General features: G+C 39.5%; 1 protein-coding gene and 1 long non-coding RNA gene across 3 annotated transcripts in view; one reads left to right on the top strand and one right to left on the bottom strand.

Moving 5' to 3' along the window:
• The window catches only part of LOC110259460 (uncharacterized), a 700448-nt gene that overhangs the window by 646381 nt on the left and 36862 nt on the right, over nt 1–17205 (top strand). The window contains exon 7 of one of the 2 annotated variants that reach the window (XR_014838679.1): nt 2165–3903. Coding sequence is in view for 1 of the 2 variants with exons in the window: in XM_085014430.1 (XP_084870556.1) it covers nt 3764–3903 (140 nt within the window). In the remaining variant the exon portion in view is untranslated. The remainder of the gene's footprint in view (nt 1–2164; nt 3904–17205) is intronic. The other variant, XM_085014430.1, reaches the window with a different exon arrangement.
• LOC102165655 (uncharacterized) overlaps nt 106–17205 on the bottom strand; it is a 79687-nt gene continuing 62587 nt past the window's right edge. Inside the window, exon 4 of the long non-coding RNA XR_014838704.1 lies at nt 106–3531. This is a non-coding gene — a long non-coding RNA (uncharacterized LOC102165655). The remainder of the gene's footprint in view (nt 3532–17205) is intronic.

Genomic DNA, 17205 nt, shown 5'->3' with positions numbered 1-17205 from the left:
TTTTTTTTCATTCTTTTTTCTTACTGTGGCTCTGACTGGTGAGCCCCACTGGCCCTGTCTTCAAGTTCACTATTATTTTTTTTCAATTCAATTACTATATTCCTCTGGTTGGCAGCTTCTATTTGATAGTTATATTTTCTATCTTTTTGATGAGTTGTTCAGTCTTCATCCATTTTTCTCTTGGGTTCATTAAGCATCTTTGTGATCATTATTTTGAACTCTTTATCAGGTAAATTATTTCTGTTTCTTTTCTGAAGATTTATCTTATTCTTTCACTTGGAACATAGTTTTTTGGTTTTTCATTTTGCTTGACCCTATTTCTTGGTTCCTATGCATTATATAAAACAGTCACCTCTCCACTCTTGAAAAAGTGGCATCATGGAGTATGTAAACTTAAACATCTAACCTTGACATGGTTCTTGATTGTCTTTCAAACCTTTGTGATTATCCAAGCAGCCAATTTTATTTTTAGTGGCTCCTGTTGGCTGAAGGTATGCCAAGACCTGTCAGTGTCTCAACAGGGAGGTTCTTAATCAGTACCTATATATAGGCTGATTGGAAGCCAGATCCTCGAGCAGCAACTTTTAAAGTACTCAAATATACATAGTCTGAGACAGCAAGCATCAGCTTCCCCTGGCTACTGTAGCCAGGCTCTCTGAAGGTTCCTTTGGGTGACACTTGCAAAAATCTGGGTGCCAGACTGATGTACAAACTTCTGAGGTTTGTACTTCATACACTCTGATCTGGAGTGTGGGAGAACACAATAATAGCATATTTTGGCTTATGTTCCCTAAAAGCAGCTCCAGAGGACCCTAGTTATATGAAAACCTGAATCCTTCACCTCTGCCAAAGTTGCAGAATAAATAAGCTTCTTGCACAGAAAAGACTGCAGGGGGTTCAGGGTTAAGTCCACTATCTGTGCAGTGCCCTGGGGGTGGTAGCCTGTTCAGAACTCTTGCTCCATTTGTTGCACTTCAACTCCATTTGTTGAACACAAGACCCCCTGGCCACCAAGGGCCATTCCTCTGAGTGGCAGCTGCATAATTAGGGGAGTAGGTACATGCAAATGCTCCCCTCTGGAAGATACTGGTACTCAGGTGTGCAGCAAAGATAGCAACCACTTTCCAAGGTCTCTGGAAAGAACTCAAGTGAGCCCTTAGACATGTGCCCAATTTGAAGCCAGGCCGCTTACTGTGCATGGGAGGTTGTAGCAGTTTAAGAATGCCTGCTGTGTCAGTTAAAGTCTTGTTGGACCCCCAAGGGTAAGCTCTGCTGGCCATCAGAATTAGGTAATACAGAAGTGTCCCCTGGCATCAGATGCAGATACTGGAGTGCCACACAAAGGTCTAAGCTCCCGTACAGGAGGTGTTAGTGAGCTAGAGTAATACAAAAGAAGACCTCAAAAACTGCAGCCATCAGCCTCTCTTCCCTGAGATTATCTTGGTAAGTTTATAGATGCACCATATCTTAAGTCTGCCCTTTAGCTCAAAGCTCCTAGGCAAGCAACTAAGCCTCTTTCTCACAAAGACTGGGGTGGGAGGTGTTTCCATGGGCTCCCTTGTGCAGTGCCCTGAGGGAGTAGCCTGATTATTATTGTCCCATGGAATTCAGGAATGCAAGCCTCCCTACCAAGCAGAGCCAAGAGTCCCCTGGGTGGCAGCTGCAAAAACTGGGGCACAACAAGCAGGTGAAACCTCTCCTACAGAAGATACTGGTTTTTGAGTGTGGCACAGGGAGACCACAAAGATGGTGCCCACTGGCTGCAGCAAGTTAGAATGTAAAGATGTGTGTTAAATTAGATGCCTGCTCTTCATACCAGTGCTTTAAGATAAGCACAGTGCTTTTATGCAGGGCCTTGGACTAGGCAGGTATGGCCCTGTGCACAAATCTTTTAAGACCATTTTCCCGTTTGCTATACTTGTGTTTAACTCACAGATATAAGCCCTGTTGGTTTTAAGAACTAGGTGTCTTGGGGGCTTGTCTCTCAGGTTCAGGTCTTAAAAGGTGGGGTACCTCACCTAGCGTTCAAACCCTTCACTCCTCAGGGAGAAACTCCAGGTTTTAATTTTTCTCCATTGTAGGTCACATGGTGACATTGAATATCAGCCTCTACTACCTACTTCCAATGTTTTGTTGTTGTTTTTACCTTTTTCCCCATGTGCAGGAGTCAGCAAGTTTGTATGTATTTTTTTCAGGAGAAATTGTTCCACATGCAGGTATGTATTTGGTGTGTGCATGAGAGGAGGTAAGTTTAGGATCTTCCTACATCACCACCTTGATCCGGAACCTCTCACTTCAAAAGTAGTCAACAGGGGAATTCCCATTGTGCTGCAGCTGAAATGAATCCAACTAGGAACCATGAGGTGGGGGGTTCCATCCCTGTCCTCACGCAGTGGGTTAAGGATCTGGCATTGCCATTGCCATAAGCTGTGGTGTAGGTAGCAGACACGGCTGGGATCCCACATTGCTGTGGCTATGGTCTAGGGTAGTGGCTACAGCTCCAATTAGACCCCTAGCCTGGGAACCTCCATATGCCATGGGTGCATTCCTGAAAAGCTGAACAAAAAAAAAGTAGTAAACAGTATGCCCTTTCCAAGTCCAGGTCAAAAGATCACAGTGATAATGAGGCCACAGCTGGATAGGTCAGTTAAATCAACAATAAAAGGGCTACATGTGATATTCGTCCTTCCATTCAAACATCTGACATTCTCTAGCCTTTCTGAACCTCCTTAACATATGGTAGTGTTTTGTTGTTGTTCAGTATTTATCCTGGTCAGTCTCAGATATTCTCTGATTAGTAGCTTACTGGTTAGGACTCACTATAGGCCCCACTGGCAACTTCATTCTATCTCAATTCATGGTATTATTATTATTCACTCAAATATGTCTGTTCCTTCTAATTAAAACTGTGATAATCAATCACATCTGCCTCACAAGAGTTACTCTGAAGACTAAGGTCTCTAATCTAGGGTCAAAGAGGAAGCACTCTATCTGTTAGCTGCCATTACCAATAATATTATTTACAATTAATTAAACCTCAAACATCTTTGACCCTTTCATCTACTTTTTAAATGTCCCCAATACTTCTTTTTGTCTCTTTTTTCCCTCTCTCTTGTGTGCAAGTAAAGACTCTTTCTTCATCTCTGCCCTGAATTAGTGCAGTAATTCTCTGACTTCCATTTCTTTTGCAGTTCATAGCTACTTTTGCTGAAACACTGATTTGGTCCTATTAATGCCCATGCTCAAAAGCTTTTGTCAGCAGGATCAACTAGTTTCTGAACCTCATTGGCTACATTCCAGAATGTCCCTCGACACCCTTTGACCCTTCATACATCATTGCCTTTGTGAATACTGCTCCCTCTGCTTGAAGCACTGGTGATTTTCAGTTTCCCCCAATCCCAACAAGATGTATTCTTGGTGATACTGTACCATTCTCCCCACTCCAGAAGTCAGACATTTAGGGCAGTCCAGCTTATTTGGTCCTTAGCAGTCCATTTTTTTGTTGTTGTTGCATTCAACCAGTGGGAGCACCTGCAAGAAAGCAAGGTCAAGGTATTTACTCCCCCTGCTCCTCCTGTCTCCCTACCATGATTCTGGGCTTGGTGGCATCCTTCAGTTCAGTAATTACAGATCCTTTCAGTTGGCCCCTCCTTTGAAGCTCCTAAGTAGGACCTAACAAGATCACTTTTCTCAGGCCTTGTAATGATGTTGCCTTCCTGCTATTACTGGAGCCTTTATTTAAAACTATCTTCAACAACCCTAGCTGATGGAGACTGGGCAAGATGGAGGAGTAGAAAGACACTCTGCTCAGAAGTTACAACTGTTTACAGAACAACTATCAGTGAAAAAGACTTGAATCTGCCACAAAGACCTTCTACGAATAAAGAAGAAACTGCAAGACAGGTAGGAGAGGCAATCACCATATAGTCAAGTCCCATACTCCTTGGTGGGTGACCCAAAAATGGCAGAGTAGGAGTTCCCGTCGTGGCGCAGTGGTTAACGAATCCGACTAGGAACCACGAGGTTGCGGGTTCGGTCCCTGCCCTTGCTCAGTGGGTTAACGATCCGGCGTTGCTGTGGCTCTGGCTTAGGCTGGCGTCTACGGCTCCGATTGGACCCCTAGCCTGGGAACCTCCATATGCCGGGGGAGTGGCCCAAGAAATAGCAAATAAATAAATAAATAAATAAATGGGAGAGTAATAACAATTGTAGAGATTCTGCCAAAGGCATGAGGGGTTTAAGCCCTCCCATTAGGCTTTCCCAGCCTGGGGGTCCTGTGCCAGGTAGATGAGCTCCCCCCTCCAGAGTATTTGGCTTTGAAAGCCAATGAGCTTACTTTCAGGATTCCCAGAGGGCTGGGGAAGATTGAGATTCCATTCTTAAGTGGTGCACACAAAATTTCACATGCTCTATATACAGCCCCGCCCACCAGTAGAGAGGCTATATTAACATTCCCTAAGCCCATAGCCATGGTCCTGCCCACCAGAGGGCCCAGGACCTGGTCACATATACCAGTGCATGACCACTGGACCAGCTCCACTCCACAGTGGGCAGACAGTAGCCCCCGAATCCCTGTGCCCATCTACCATCTACCCTGCTTTAACCTCACCCAGCAGGACCCAATGGCTTCATAAGTGAATTCTACCACACATTTAGAGGAGAGTTAACACCTCTTCTTCTCAAATAATTCCAGAAAATTATGGAGGAAAGAATACTTCCAAACTCACCCTATGATGAAGCCAGCATCACCCTGATACCAAAACCAGGCAAAGGTATCACAAAAAAAGAAATTACAAGCCAGTATCCCTGATGAAAACAGATGCAAAAAATCATCAACAAAATATTAGCAAAATACATTAAAAGGATCATACACCATGATCAAGTTGGTTTTATCCCAGGGATGGAAGGATTTTTCAATATTCACAAATCAATCATTGTGATAAAGCACATTAAACAAACTGAGGACACCATATAATAATTTACATAGATGCAGGAAAAGTTTTTGACAAAATGCAACATCTATTTTCAATTAAAAAATAAACTCCAGAAAATGAGAGGGAACCTATTGCAACATAAAGGCCGTTTATGACAAACCCACGGCTAACATCATACTCAAAGGTGAAAAGCTGAACACATTTTCTCTAAGATCAGAACAAGACAAGAATGCCCACCCTAGTCAGTTTTATTCAACATAGTATTGCAAATTCTAGTCCCAACAATGACGTAAGAAAAAGAAATAAAAGGAATTCAAATTGGAAAGGAAGAAGTCAAAGTGTCACTCTATGGTAAAGCTGTAGTGTACAAAATTAATATACATAAATCAGTTGCATTTATATACACTAACAATGAGCTTTCAGAATGAAAACAAATCCATTTATAGTTCTATCCAAGAAAAAATAAATAGCTCAGAATAAACCTAAGGACATAAAAGACCTAGACTTGGAAAACTGTAAGTCACTAATGAACGAAACTGTGTCATATGGAAAGATATAACATGTTCACGAATTGGAGGAATTAATATTGTTAAAATAACCATAGTACCTCAAGCCTTCTACAAATTCAGAACAATCCCTATCAAAATACCAATAGCATTTTTCATAGAAATGAAAAAAATTTTCATATTTAAAATTTGTACGAAAACTCAAAAGACCCCAAATAGCCAAAACAATTCCTAGAAAGAAAAGAGCTAGAGGTATCACACGCTCTGGCATCAGACTATACTACAAAGCTACAATAATCAAAACAACCTGGACTGGCACAGAAACAGACACATATATCAATGGAACAGGATAGAAAGCCCAGAAATAAATCCATGCACCTTTAGCAAACTATGATAAAAGAGGCAAAAATATACAATAGATGAAAGACAGTCTCTCTAATAAGTGGTTCTGAGAAAACTCTGCAGTTACATGTAAAGAAATAAGATCCTGCTGTGTAGCACTGGGAACTATGTCTGGTCACTTATGATGGAGCATAATAATGTAAGAAAAAAGAAATGTATATATATATATGTAACTGGCTCACCATGCTGTACAGTAAAAAGTTGACAGAACACTGTAAAACAGCTATAATGGAAAAAAATAAAAATTATATTTAAAAGATAAATAAACACAAAATCGATTAAATATAAACCAGATACTATAAAACTCCCAAAGGAAAACATAGGTAGAACATTCTTTGACATAAATTGAAGCAGTATTTTTTGGATCCATATCCTAAAGTAAAGGAAATAAAAGCAAAAATAAACAAAGACATAATGAAACTTAAAAGCTTATGCACAACAAAGGAAACCATCATCAAAATGAAAAGATAACCTACTTTATCTTTGGGAGAAGATATTATTAGCAAATGATATGACCAATAAGGGACTGAAATCTAACATACATAAGGAGCTTATACAACTTATGAAAAAAACAACCTGATTAACAAATGGGCAGAAGAATTGAATAGACATTTTTCCAAAGGAGACATACAGATAGCTAACAGGCACTTAAGATGACCAACATCATGAATCATCAGAGAAACTCAAAACCACAATGAGGCATCACCTCCCACCTGCCAGAAGAGCCATCATCAAAATGATCACAAATGTTGGCAAGAGTGTGGAAAAAAGGGAACCCTTGTACACTACTGGTGGAAGTGTAAATTGGTGAGTAACTGTAACAGTGTGGTAGTTCCTTAAAAAAACTAACATCAAAACTACCATGTGTCCCAGAAATTCCGCTCCTGGGTATATATCTGAAGAAAATGAAAACATTAATTCAAAAATATATATGCACCCCTATGTTCATAGCAGCATTATTTACAATTGCCAAGATATAGAAGCAATCTAAGTTTACATCAATAGATGAATGGATAAAGAAGAAGTGGAGTATATAAATACGTACACACACACAACAGAATACTACTCAGCCATAAAAAAGAAATTTTGCTATTTGCCACAACATGGACGAACTCAGAGGGCCTTATGTTTAGTGAAATAAGTCAGACAGAGAAAGATGAAAATTGTGTGATATCACTTATGTGTGGATTCTAAAAGAAGAAAAAAAAACTAGTGAAGATGGAAAAAAAAACTAGTGAATTTAACCAAAAGGAAAACAGACTTACAGATAGAGAAAATAAATTAGTGGCTACCAGGAGTAAGATTAGGGTATGGGATTAAAAGATACAAACTACTGTATATAAAGTAAGCTACAAGTATATACTTTATAGCACAAGGAATATGACTAATATTTTATGATGACTGTAAATGGAGTATAGCAGTTCAAAAGTGTGAATCCCTAGTACTGTATATACACTCAAAACTTATACTGTAAATCAACTATAAATCAACTATACCTCAATTAAAAAGCAACTACACCTCAGTAAAAAAAAAAAATCCAAGCTGGTATACCAAAATATATCAGCTGAATCTAATCATGAGGAAACATCATAGAAAGTGCAGTTAGGGGATACTCTGCATTCTCTCTAAAAACATGCAGTTCTTTTATGAATGCACACACCTGCTCTCCCTCCAAAGAAAAGTCTGAGCAACTGTTCTAGATTCCAGGAGACCAGAGAGAAATGACACCTGATTGAACCATGGACCATGAAGGACTAAGAACTATGAATTAGAAAATAGTGTTGTGTTTTAAAGTTCTTGAATCTGACAATTACACCCCTAATCATGTGAGAAAGTGTTCATTTTCAGGAAATACATACTGACATATTTAGGAATAAATAGTCTTGATACCTACAAAATAGTCTCCAATGATTTTAGGAATATATGTATGTACATATATATACACACATACATATATATATATATACTATACATATTAAAGTATACACATGTATATATAAAGGAGCGAAAGCAAATGTTCATAATTGGTGGATCTTGATGGATATACTCATGGAACTCCATTCATCAGTAAATACTCAAAAATTTAGCCTTACCTTTCCTTTAATAATGATATTTAATAGAGCATACTGTGTTTCAGATACTTTATATTCAATTATCATTTTATCTTTACAAGAACTCTATGAGAAGCTTTTATCTTAGTGCCTACTGAAAGCCCAGAGGGCTGAGGTTAAGTCCTGGAGCAAGGATCTGTTTGTCTCCATAGTGAAAGTTTAAAAGCCCAATGCAGTCCTCTTGTCCTGGACAATGTTTGATGCTCTTTGCTCCATGCTTCCACAGCACTCTACACAAACTTCTTCTATTGCATTTATTTCATGATACTGTCACTATTTTCAAAAATATGAGTGTATCTTACTCACTTTTGCTTCCCTCCAATCTAACACAAAGTCTGATGCATGGTAGGCATCTAATAATAAAAAAATAAATCACTCTAATAATAAAAAAATAAACCTAATAATAAGGCAATTCAGTGCACCCTGGACTGGACCGTAGAAACATCAACATCTACGATTGCTCTGTCAATATGATATCCCCTTGCCACATGTAGCCAGTCCTAATGGCAATGTGCTGTAAATATACATGCACATAATTTATGAAAAAATGTAGAATATATCATTATTATTTCCTAAAATAATATTTTGGATGGATTGCTTTAAATAAAATCTAGTATTAAAATTAATCTTGCATGTCTTTTTACTTTTTAATGTGGTGACCATAAACTTAAAAATTATAGATGTAGCTCATGTTTCTTTTGGTAGTGCTGGACCTTGCCGATTCTCATTCTTCTGTGACAAGAGCAGCAAGTAATTCTTGCCTTATTTATCCCTCTTTAAAACTAAGAGGAAAGTCTACTGGGACAGTGTTCTTGAACTTGAACATACACATCAATCACCAGCAGACAGTGTCTGATCGGTAGGTCTGGGGCAGGCCTGTGAGTCTGCATTTCTAACAAGCTCCCAGGTAGTGCTGCTGCTGGTCCAGGACCACACTGAGCAGAGTGTCACTAGAGCAAGCCAGGCTTTAATTTGATGCAGGTTTTGGCTGATACATGTTTCATTAACCTCAGGAAAGTCAGTATTTTAGAAAGTCTAATTGCTGCTAGCCACTTCTGCTTACCTCAGTCATAAGAATATGATTTCCAGGAATGTACAATATGAGTTACCATCCTATAAATAAAATGCTTGCAAAAGCAAACAAAACTTTCTATTAAGATAATCTAAGATGATATAGCATTATGGTAGTACTTCTTCAAAAACACACACAATATTCTGAAACCCCCAGCTGTGCCTCAGGGAACATTATAGGAAATCAGCTGGACTAAAGATGTCCCCAAATTCTGTTATTATGGATGTACTTTAGAAGTTAGAGCTTGACAGAAAAAAAGACTTATCTTCCTCCTACATGCCTAGAATTTCATTAAAATATTTCTATATTTCTATATATATTTTAAAGAATCTCTTGTCTTACCCATTTCTGGATAGTAACACATAAGTTAATATGGAACAGGAAGTACAGTATAAAACATGACAAGCAGCAACCTCAGCCAGAGCAGTAACAAGAAAGTTCCCTAAGCTGTCAAACACAAAACCAGGCTTGTCAAGGTCCTAAGAAGGGGGTGCAAGGGAACTTATGATGCGCTGTAAGGAACAAGATATTCTCAATCTTGTGGTGCCAAAGATAGGACCATTTCCAAGAGGAAATTTAATAAAAGGGAATATTTGGGGGGACTTATTAATAATACTAGTTTTACCTTTCATCACACTTTGCTGGATTCACTCACAAGATTATTCTCAATTTATAGAAGAGGAAACAACAGCTTAGATGGGACTAAAAACTTGAATCCAGGACTTAAGAACACTAAGTCCCATCCCATTTCTGTCATCACGACAGGAACATTTGGCAGAATGCTGAAGAAACAAGTTGGAGCATGAGGCCACTTTGGTTAAGTCTAGTGCCAGCTCAAGGCAGCAGATTGTGTGGCATCCTCTAAGCCTTACTAGTGTTGTTCAACCTCATCTTCCTCTTTCACCTTCAAACCACTCAAGGAAATAGCTGATAAACACATTCATACTAAACAAGGAATGCAACTGCAACACATTATGTAGCAGCTAACAGGATGGGAGCAGGGAAATCAGCAGAGGAATCACCCTGAAATCATATCCCCTGAGGAAACCTAAGGCAAGCCCTGCCTAATTCATTCAGACATCCAAAAACTTCTACCCTGACTTACCAACAGAAAGATAATTTTTTTTTACTGCAGTTATGAAAATAAGCATACAGATGATCTTAAACATGGATTTAAGATGCACTTACACTATCATTTTGCTTCTTTGGCTAATTTTGAAATATTTATTCATGAGCAGAGCTTAGAGAAAACAAGTATTTTCTGAAGGTTGATGATCTTTTTTTTCTCAACTAGTGATAGATAAGATGACAAAGTGTCAGTGAGGACAGCTAGGAGATGAAAAACGCAAGTGGGTGTTACTGTAGAAAATTAGCAGACCATGAAAGATTTTCACTTAAGTACTAAGTTCTTCAAATTATCTGTAAGTAAATAAACATTAATTGAAGTGATTTTCCTGAGACTATCAAAACAATTATGTTACGACATCATGAACTCAGTAAGATATCATCTATAATTGATTAAAGCTCTTATCTGCTAGAGAACTGCTTTTCTATTTCTAGCTTTTGCTGGCTCCCTCAGTGTTGTCACACTTGTCAAAAAGGAAAATCTCTTTGTTAGGGGAACGCTAAGGGATAAGACTCCAAGTTATGGCACGCACATCTTAACCAGTGTCTTTTTGGTTTGCGTTTATGGAACTATCCTTCCATCTCAATCCTAAAGTCAAGCTGTACTCAGTGGAGGCCCTGGAATGCACAGAAAAGAGGCCACAAGTGAAACAGATGTTTACACTAAAAAACAACTGAGTTTTAAGTAGGAATCAATGGAGACAACAAGTTATTGAAACTTGTCCTCAAGGTCAAGTTGCTCTGTCAACATTCAGAAGAGGAACTTCATTCTAATGGTATAATTTAAAGTTTTCAAAAAAATTCCTCCCCAAATTGCTGATTATCCCTCCACATGAGGTTGTTGCCTTGAAGAATAGTTTTAGGTTTCAAAATTGTGCCCACCCACAAATTTATAACTACCTAGGAGATTCAGAAATCTTCTACCTCTGTCCACCCTCAAAGCTCTTCCTGGCTACTGGGAAAAAATACATCTTCAAAGTCAACTGACTAAGCAGGAGTATAAAAGACACAGGAGAAAGCCCTGTATACTTATTACCCAAATTAACGGCCCATAGCATGGACACAGAAACAAGCAAAAAAATCAGAGTTGACTGTAAATGAATGTAAATGGGCAATTTGATCATATCATCAAGTTTTAACTGAAAATCGAACCTTTTCCTGGTACATGCTAGGGCATTCTTAATGCAAATGAGGTAGAGAAATGCTAATACAGCTGTAAAGCTCCTACTTGGGGTAGCTATCATGCTGATCCTGCTTTCCTATCACAGAGCTTACCCATCTATATGAAGTGAATGACCAGGTTCTAGACACTTTTCTTTCCCAATGACACAGAAATACTCTCCCTTTAAAAGAAAACTGTCCTAGAATTGTGTCACCAGTGATCTTTACTCTGATTCCTCTTACTCAATAACTCTACTTTTCCCTAAGGAGTTAAGGTTCAGAATATTCTACTGGCAAAGCTTAAGATATATTTAAAAACTCCAGTAAAATCTGGACAAATTAATTAGGTAATTTGTACATATAGCAGCATAATTTTTTAAAAAAAATACTATTAAATAAAACATTAAAAATAGGAAGAGAAGGAAAAGGAAGAGGAGGAGGAAAAGGAAGAAGAAGGAGGGGGGAAGGGGAGGAGGGAAAACGTAAAGGAAGAACCAGAAACCAAACGATATTTAGAGCTCAATGCCCTTTTTGTTAATTACACTTGAGTGCGCTCACACCCGCACACATACACCACCACCAGCAGCTCCTATTCTACAAGATGGCCAAATTATTTTTTATACTCCTGACCCCACAGCAAACACATGTACAAAAATTTAAATAAATGAATGACTTTACCTTATCCATCGAGAGCAAAAACATGCAGAAACAAACAGGAGTCAAATAAAGCAAAAAACATGAGGATGCAAAGTATAATTTTGTAACCCTTATTTTTGAATGCCAATGCCAATGCAAAGCAATACAAATTAATAGAGATATCACTACATTGAAACAATGAGCTACCATGTGAATGCATCAGAATGGCAAAATTTTGAAAAGTAGTTAATATCAAGTGTTGGTGAAGATATGGAAACACATGTCAACTGCTCATAGAAGTCAAAACAGGTGCACCAATTCTGGAAAACAGCAGTATTTATTGTAATAAATATGCTTACGCCCTGTCAGCAATTCCACTCCTGGTGTAAATACCTTTAAGAAATCCTCACATAAGTGAGTAAGGATCACATATGATACCTTCATTATAATCATTTTTGTTTGTGATTATAGAGTTGGAAGCCACCTAGAAGCCTATAACTAGGGGAGTTGCCTTTAACTAGAGGAATTGATAAGTAAAAGCTACATGTTCCATGAACACTATGTAGCAATTATAAACAATAAATTCAATACACATGGCCATGTGGATAGAAGTTAAGAGGGAAAAAAGCAACAAAAAGAAGGTGATGTAAAGCTCACTGCCCACTATGTAAAGCTTTCAAAACACACATACTAAACAATGGTGCATTCCTTACAAAAGTGCAAGTTCAGGTAATAAAACAAGTGCTTTAGAGGTACAGCCTATGAGGGGATTAGAAGCAGGGAATAGGAATGGCAATTCAGAATGAAAAACAAACAAAACACTTTTTAGTTAAAGAATCAAATTACTATTATGGGAGTTCCCATCTTGCCTCAGCGGTTAACGAACTTGACTAGCATTCATGAGGACACAGGTTTGATTCCTGGCCTCGCTCAGTGGGTTAAGGATCCGGCATTGCTGTGAGCTATGGTGTAGGTCATAGACACAGATCAGATCCTGCATTGCTGTGGCTGTGGCATAGGCTGGCGGCCACAGCACCAATTTGACCCCTAACCTGGGAACCTCCACATGCCATGGGATGCAAGAACTAAAAAGACAAAAAGACAAAAAGACAAAAAAAAAAAATACTCTTATGTTATTTTTTCCTTTCAAAATGGAACAATTTGGGATATTCATAGAGTATATCAGATTCATCCTCATGGACATTTATTGAAACTCTGATAAGCGGGCTCATGACGCAAGTAGCTGGTTTATCAGTTCAACACTGCCAGCCACCAAAGTGGTTTCAAACAGGAATCAGTTTATAGTTGCTGCTATTCTCAGCTATATATTACTTAATTTATATCTATAATATTATAGAGAAGATGCATAAAATTACTAATATTAAAGTTAGTGTTATTAGTATACTAATTATTACATAATGAGTGGCATTCATCATCAGATCCACTAACACTCATGAAAAATAGGTCAAAAGTAAAAATCAAGAGTAATGCCCTTCATATTTGCTAAAAATTAACCTCCCCATCTAACATATGTTCTCTCTTCCTACCTTCAAAACTGTACCTTCTTAGTAACCTGGAAGGTGAGGTTTGCATGTAGAGTTCTTGTACTTTTCAAAGTTTGATGCTATCACAGTGATGTGAGGAGAGCCAGCTTTCCTCTCTCCCTTCTCTTTCTGTCCTCAATTCTGTCTTGTAAACGTACCTGTGGACTCCCAGCCAGCACCTAACAAGTTTCAACCATTCTCCTCCTGAATCCAAACTGCCACCCCTCAGCCATCTCCTGGTCTTTCAGGGTATACTTTGAGTTCATGGTCAGAAGGAACAGCCTAGGAAGGGGGCCTTGCAAGCCCAGGAAGCAGATGGAGGTCGTTTACGCAGGAAATTTTGAGGTCCCAGGTACTCAGCGTCATCTGGAAGGGAGTGTGTGGATTCTGAATATCCACAACCTCTTTTCCCGGCAGATGCCTCGCCCTATTAGGAACCCAGAACAGATCGCAAAGAGTAAGGAGGGGCCCCTGCTGCCTGAGCCAGAATGTTTCTACAAATGTGCTGTTAGGAATGGAAGGCTTGTGACTCCCACCCAGATTTCATATTTTGAAGCCCTGACCTCCAATGTGATGATACTTGGTGATGGGGCCCTTGGTCTGTATAAAAATAAGAGAGACCAGAGCTCTTTTTCTCTCCGTCATGTGAGGACACAGCAAGAAGGCTGCCATCTGGAAGCCAGGAAGAAGGCCCTTACCTGGGAACCAGATCTGCTGGCACCTCGATCTTGGACTGCTTGGACTCCAAAACTGTGAGGTATAAATTCCTGTGTTTAAGCCACCCAGGCTGTGGTGTTTTGTCATGGCAGCTTGAGCTAAGACATGTACCTTAAGATGCTCCCCTGCAGATCTGTAATTCAGATGCATATGCTAATAATATAGACCAGCAAGAGGTTGCTGCTAATAAAGAAAATGTTAAAAAGAGAAAGCACTGTGGAGTTCCCATCGTGGCGCAGTGGTTAACGAATCCGACTAGGAACCATGAGGTTGCGGGTTCGGTCCCTGCCCTTGCTCAGTGGGTTAAGGATCCGGCGTTGCCGTGAGGTTGCCGTAGGTTGCAGACGCGGCTCGGATCCCACGTTGCTGTGACTCTGGCGTAGGCCAGTGGCTACAGCTCCGATTCGACCCCTAGCCTGGGAACCTCCATATGCCGCGGGAGCGGCCCAAAGAAATAGCAAAAAAAAGACCAAAAAAAATTTTTTAAAAAAAGTCTAAAAAAAAGAGAAAGCACTGTGACAGTCATAACTAATTTAGATTTTTATTTACTGGGAATTGAAGCTACCAGTATCTGGACTAACTTATGGGTAAATGATTGCAGCTAGCAGCCTGATGCCTTCCATCTTATCCTGTTATTTATAACTAAAACATGAAAATTATCAAAATTTGTTTAGTAAAGTTTCAAGGTATTCAATTTTCATGTATCTGAGTGTATATGATCTTATAATAATTGTCATCTATGAGAACTGTGTAAGACATACTATATCCCCAGGTGGGAGGCGGCGGGCAGGGGTAAGAGAGTCAGAAAGCTCAGACTGCCAGGTGTGCCTCTTTAGAGACATAGTTGGTCCAATACTAGGACTAGAGAAGACAAGAGTGAGCAGACTCTCATGGCCCCAACCATGACACTTTGAGGGCCATTTTTGCTCAATTACCACATACTTGAAAAGCAGGAGCCAAACTGAGCAGAGAAATGGATTAAGAAAATGTGGTACATATATACAACAGGATACTACTCAGCCATAAAAAAGAATGATATAATGCCATTTGCAGCAACATGGATGGACCTAGAGATTTTCATACTAAGTGAAGTAAACCAGACAGAGAAAGATAAATATCCTGTGATGTCACTTATGAGTGGAGTCTAAAAAAGGGATACAGGAGTTCCTGTTATGGCTCAGTGGAAACAAATCTGATTACTATCCATGAAGATGCGGGTTCTATCCCTGGCCTCACTCAGTGGGTTAAGGATCTGGCATTGCCGTGAGCTGTGGTGCAGGTCACAGATGTGGCTCAGATCTACTTTTGTTGTGGCTGTGGCATATACACACTGTAGTATATGGAATGATTGGCGAACAAGGACCTGCTATATAGCACAGGGAACTCTACCCTATATTCTGTGAAAAGAATCTGAAAAAGAATGGATGTGTGTATATGTGTATAACTGAATCACTGGGTTGTACAGCAGAACTTATCACAACATTATAAATCAACTATATTTCAATCAAACTTTCAAAAATGGAAAAAAAATATAAAGTGCTGGTATAACAGAGTATGAATTTTAGAGAATAACTTACTTCCCAAGACTGATGTTATACTGTCCATGAAATAAGAATGCTAATTTCATGACATACTTTTTAAAGAATTTTTTGTTTGGTTTTGTTTTGGCTTTTTAGGGCTGCACCCGTGACATATGAAAGTGCCGAGGCGAGGGGTCGAATCAGAGCTACAGCGGCTGTTTTACACCACAGCTCACAGCAAGACCAGATCCTTCACCCACTGAGTGAGGCCAGGGATTGAACTACATGCTCACGGATACTAGTTTGGTTCTTAACCCACTGAGCCACTAGAGGAACTCCTTTTTTAAGGAATTACATGAATCGGCTAACTGTCCCATTCTCCAGACTCTATTTGGACACCACTAGTTCTCTGACAGTCCCCTTCCCCCTACCCCAGGCCTCAAATGTGCTGCCATAGCCCTCAATAAATCTTATCTACTCTTATCCATTAATGCTATTAATATCTTTATTCATCCTTCTCATACTTATATATAACTCAATCATGCCAGGGAAGGCTTTTTGAAAGAGGAATCTCTAAGCTAGAAATAGAATGGGAGTTAGCAAAATTCCAACAGTTTTAAGCAGAGCCTAGCAAATTTCGTTCTCTGTCATTTTCTTTCCTTTTGGGGGGTAAAGAATAGGAAGAGATGCAAAAAAGAACAATGTTTAAAGGATGTGTTCTTGCTACTTGGCCTTCTCTAGTAAATTGTCACTAAAGGTGCTTTTTGACTAAAATAATGGTCTTTAGATAGACTATTTTAATTAGAGAAGGCTATCATTTGAAGGAGGAAGTTCTTGGGCCCATCCTGCTCCTCCCTGCCCTCCCCCGCCCCGGTTCTGTCATTAAACGCAACTGGCCGTTTTAATCCATCTTTAGCATCTCTCAGGTCACTTACGGGCAAATTTAATATTCTTGGAAAGGCATTTGCGTGACACAAATTGCTCTAAAACAAACATAATAGAAAACTGGTTTTGCACCTTCCTAAATATACAACCGCAGGCATCAATGCAAGCCAACACATATTTGTTCAGCACAGACTCTGCCAGGCACGAGGGGCAGAGCAGTGAGCCACCGGGACCTGGCCTATGCCCACATGGGTTTCTCAGACCAGTGGGAAAGTGCAGGAGTGAATGAGATGTATCTTTAGAGACTTTACATGTGAAATCCATTTACTCCTGAAACTGGTCAAGAGAGAAAGATGTTTCCATGACCTGTTTTGCAGATGTCAAAACTGAGGGTTTAAAATGTAGTGTAACACTAGTTCAGCCTCTCGTTCCCACCCCTGCTCCACCCTGCTGTGCCTCTAGTCTCCCACTCCAGTCACAGGATTGACTGAGGAAGGGACCATGACCTAGGAGAGAGAAATTATCCTCGGGGCTCTGCATGGCACCCATGGGAAATCGAGATTAAAACAAACAAACAAACAAACAAAAAAAA

This window comes from Sus scrofa, chromosome 2, assembly GCF_054392235.1.
Source record: "Sus scrofa isolate SSC_HxYL_T2T_F1_AM1 chromosome 2, Sscrofa_HxYL_maternal_Yorkshire_Landrace_v2.0, whole genome shotgun sequence".
Classification (NCBI taxonomy): Eukaryota; Metazoa; Chordata; class Mammalia; order Artiodactyla; family Suidae; genus Sus; species Sus scrofa.
The sequence above is the reverse complement of the archived record's forward strand: the minus strand, read 5'-3'. Positions and strand labels throughout refer to the sequence as shown.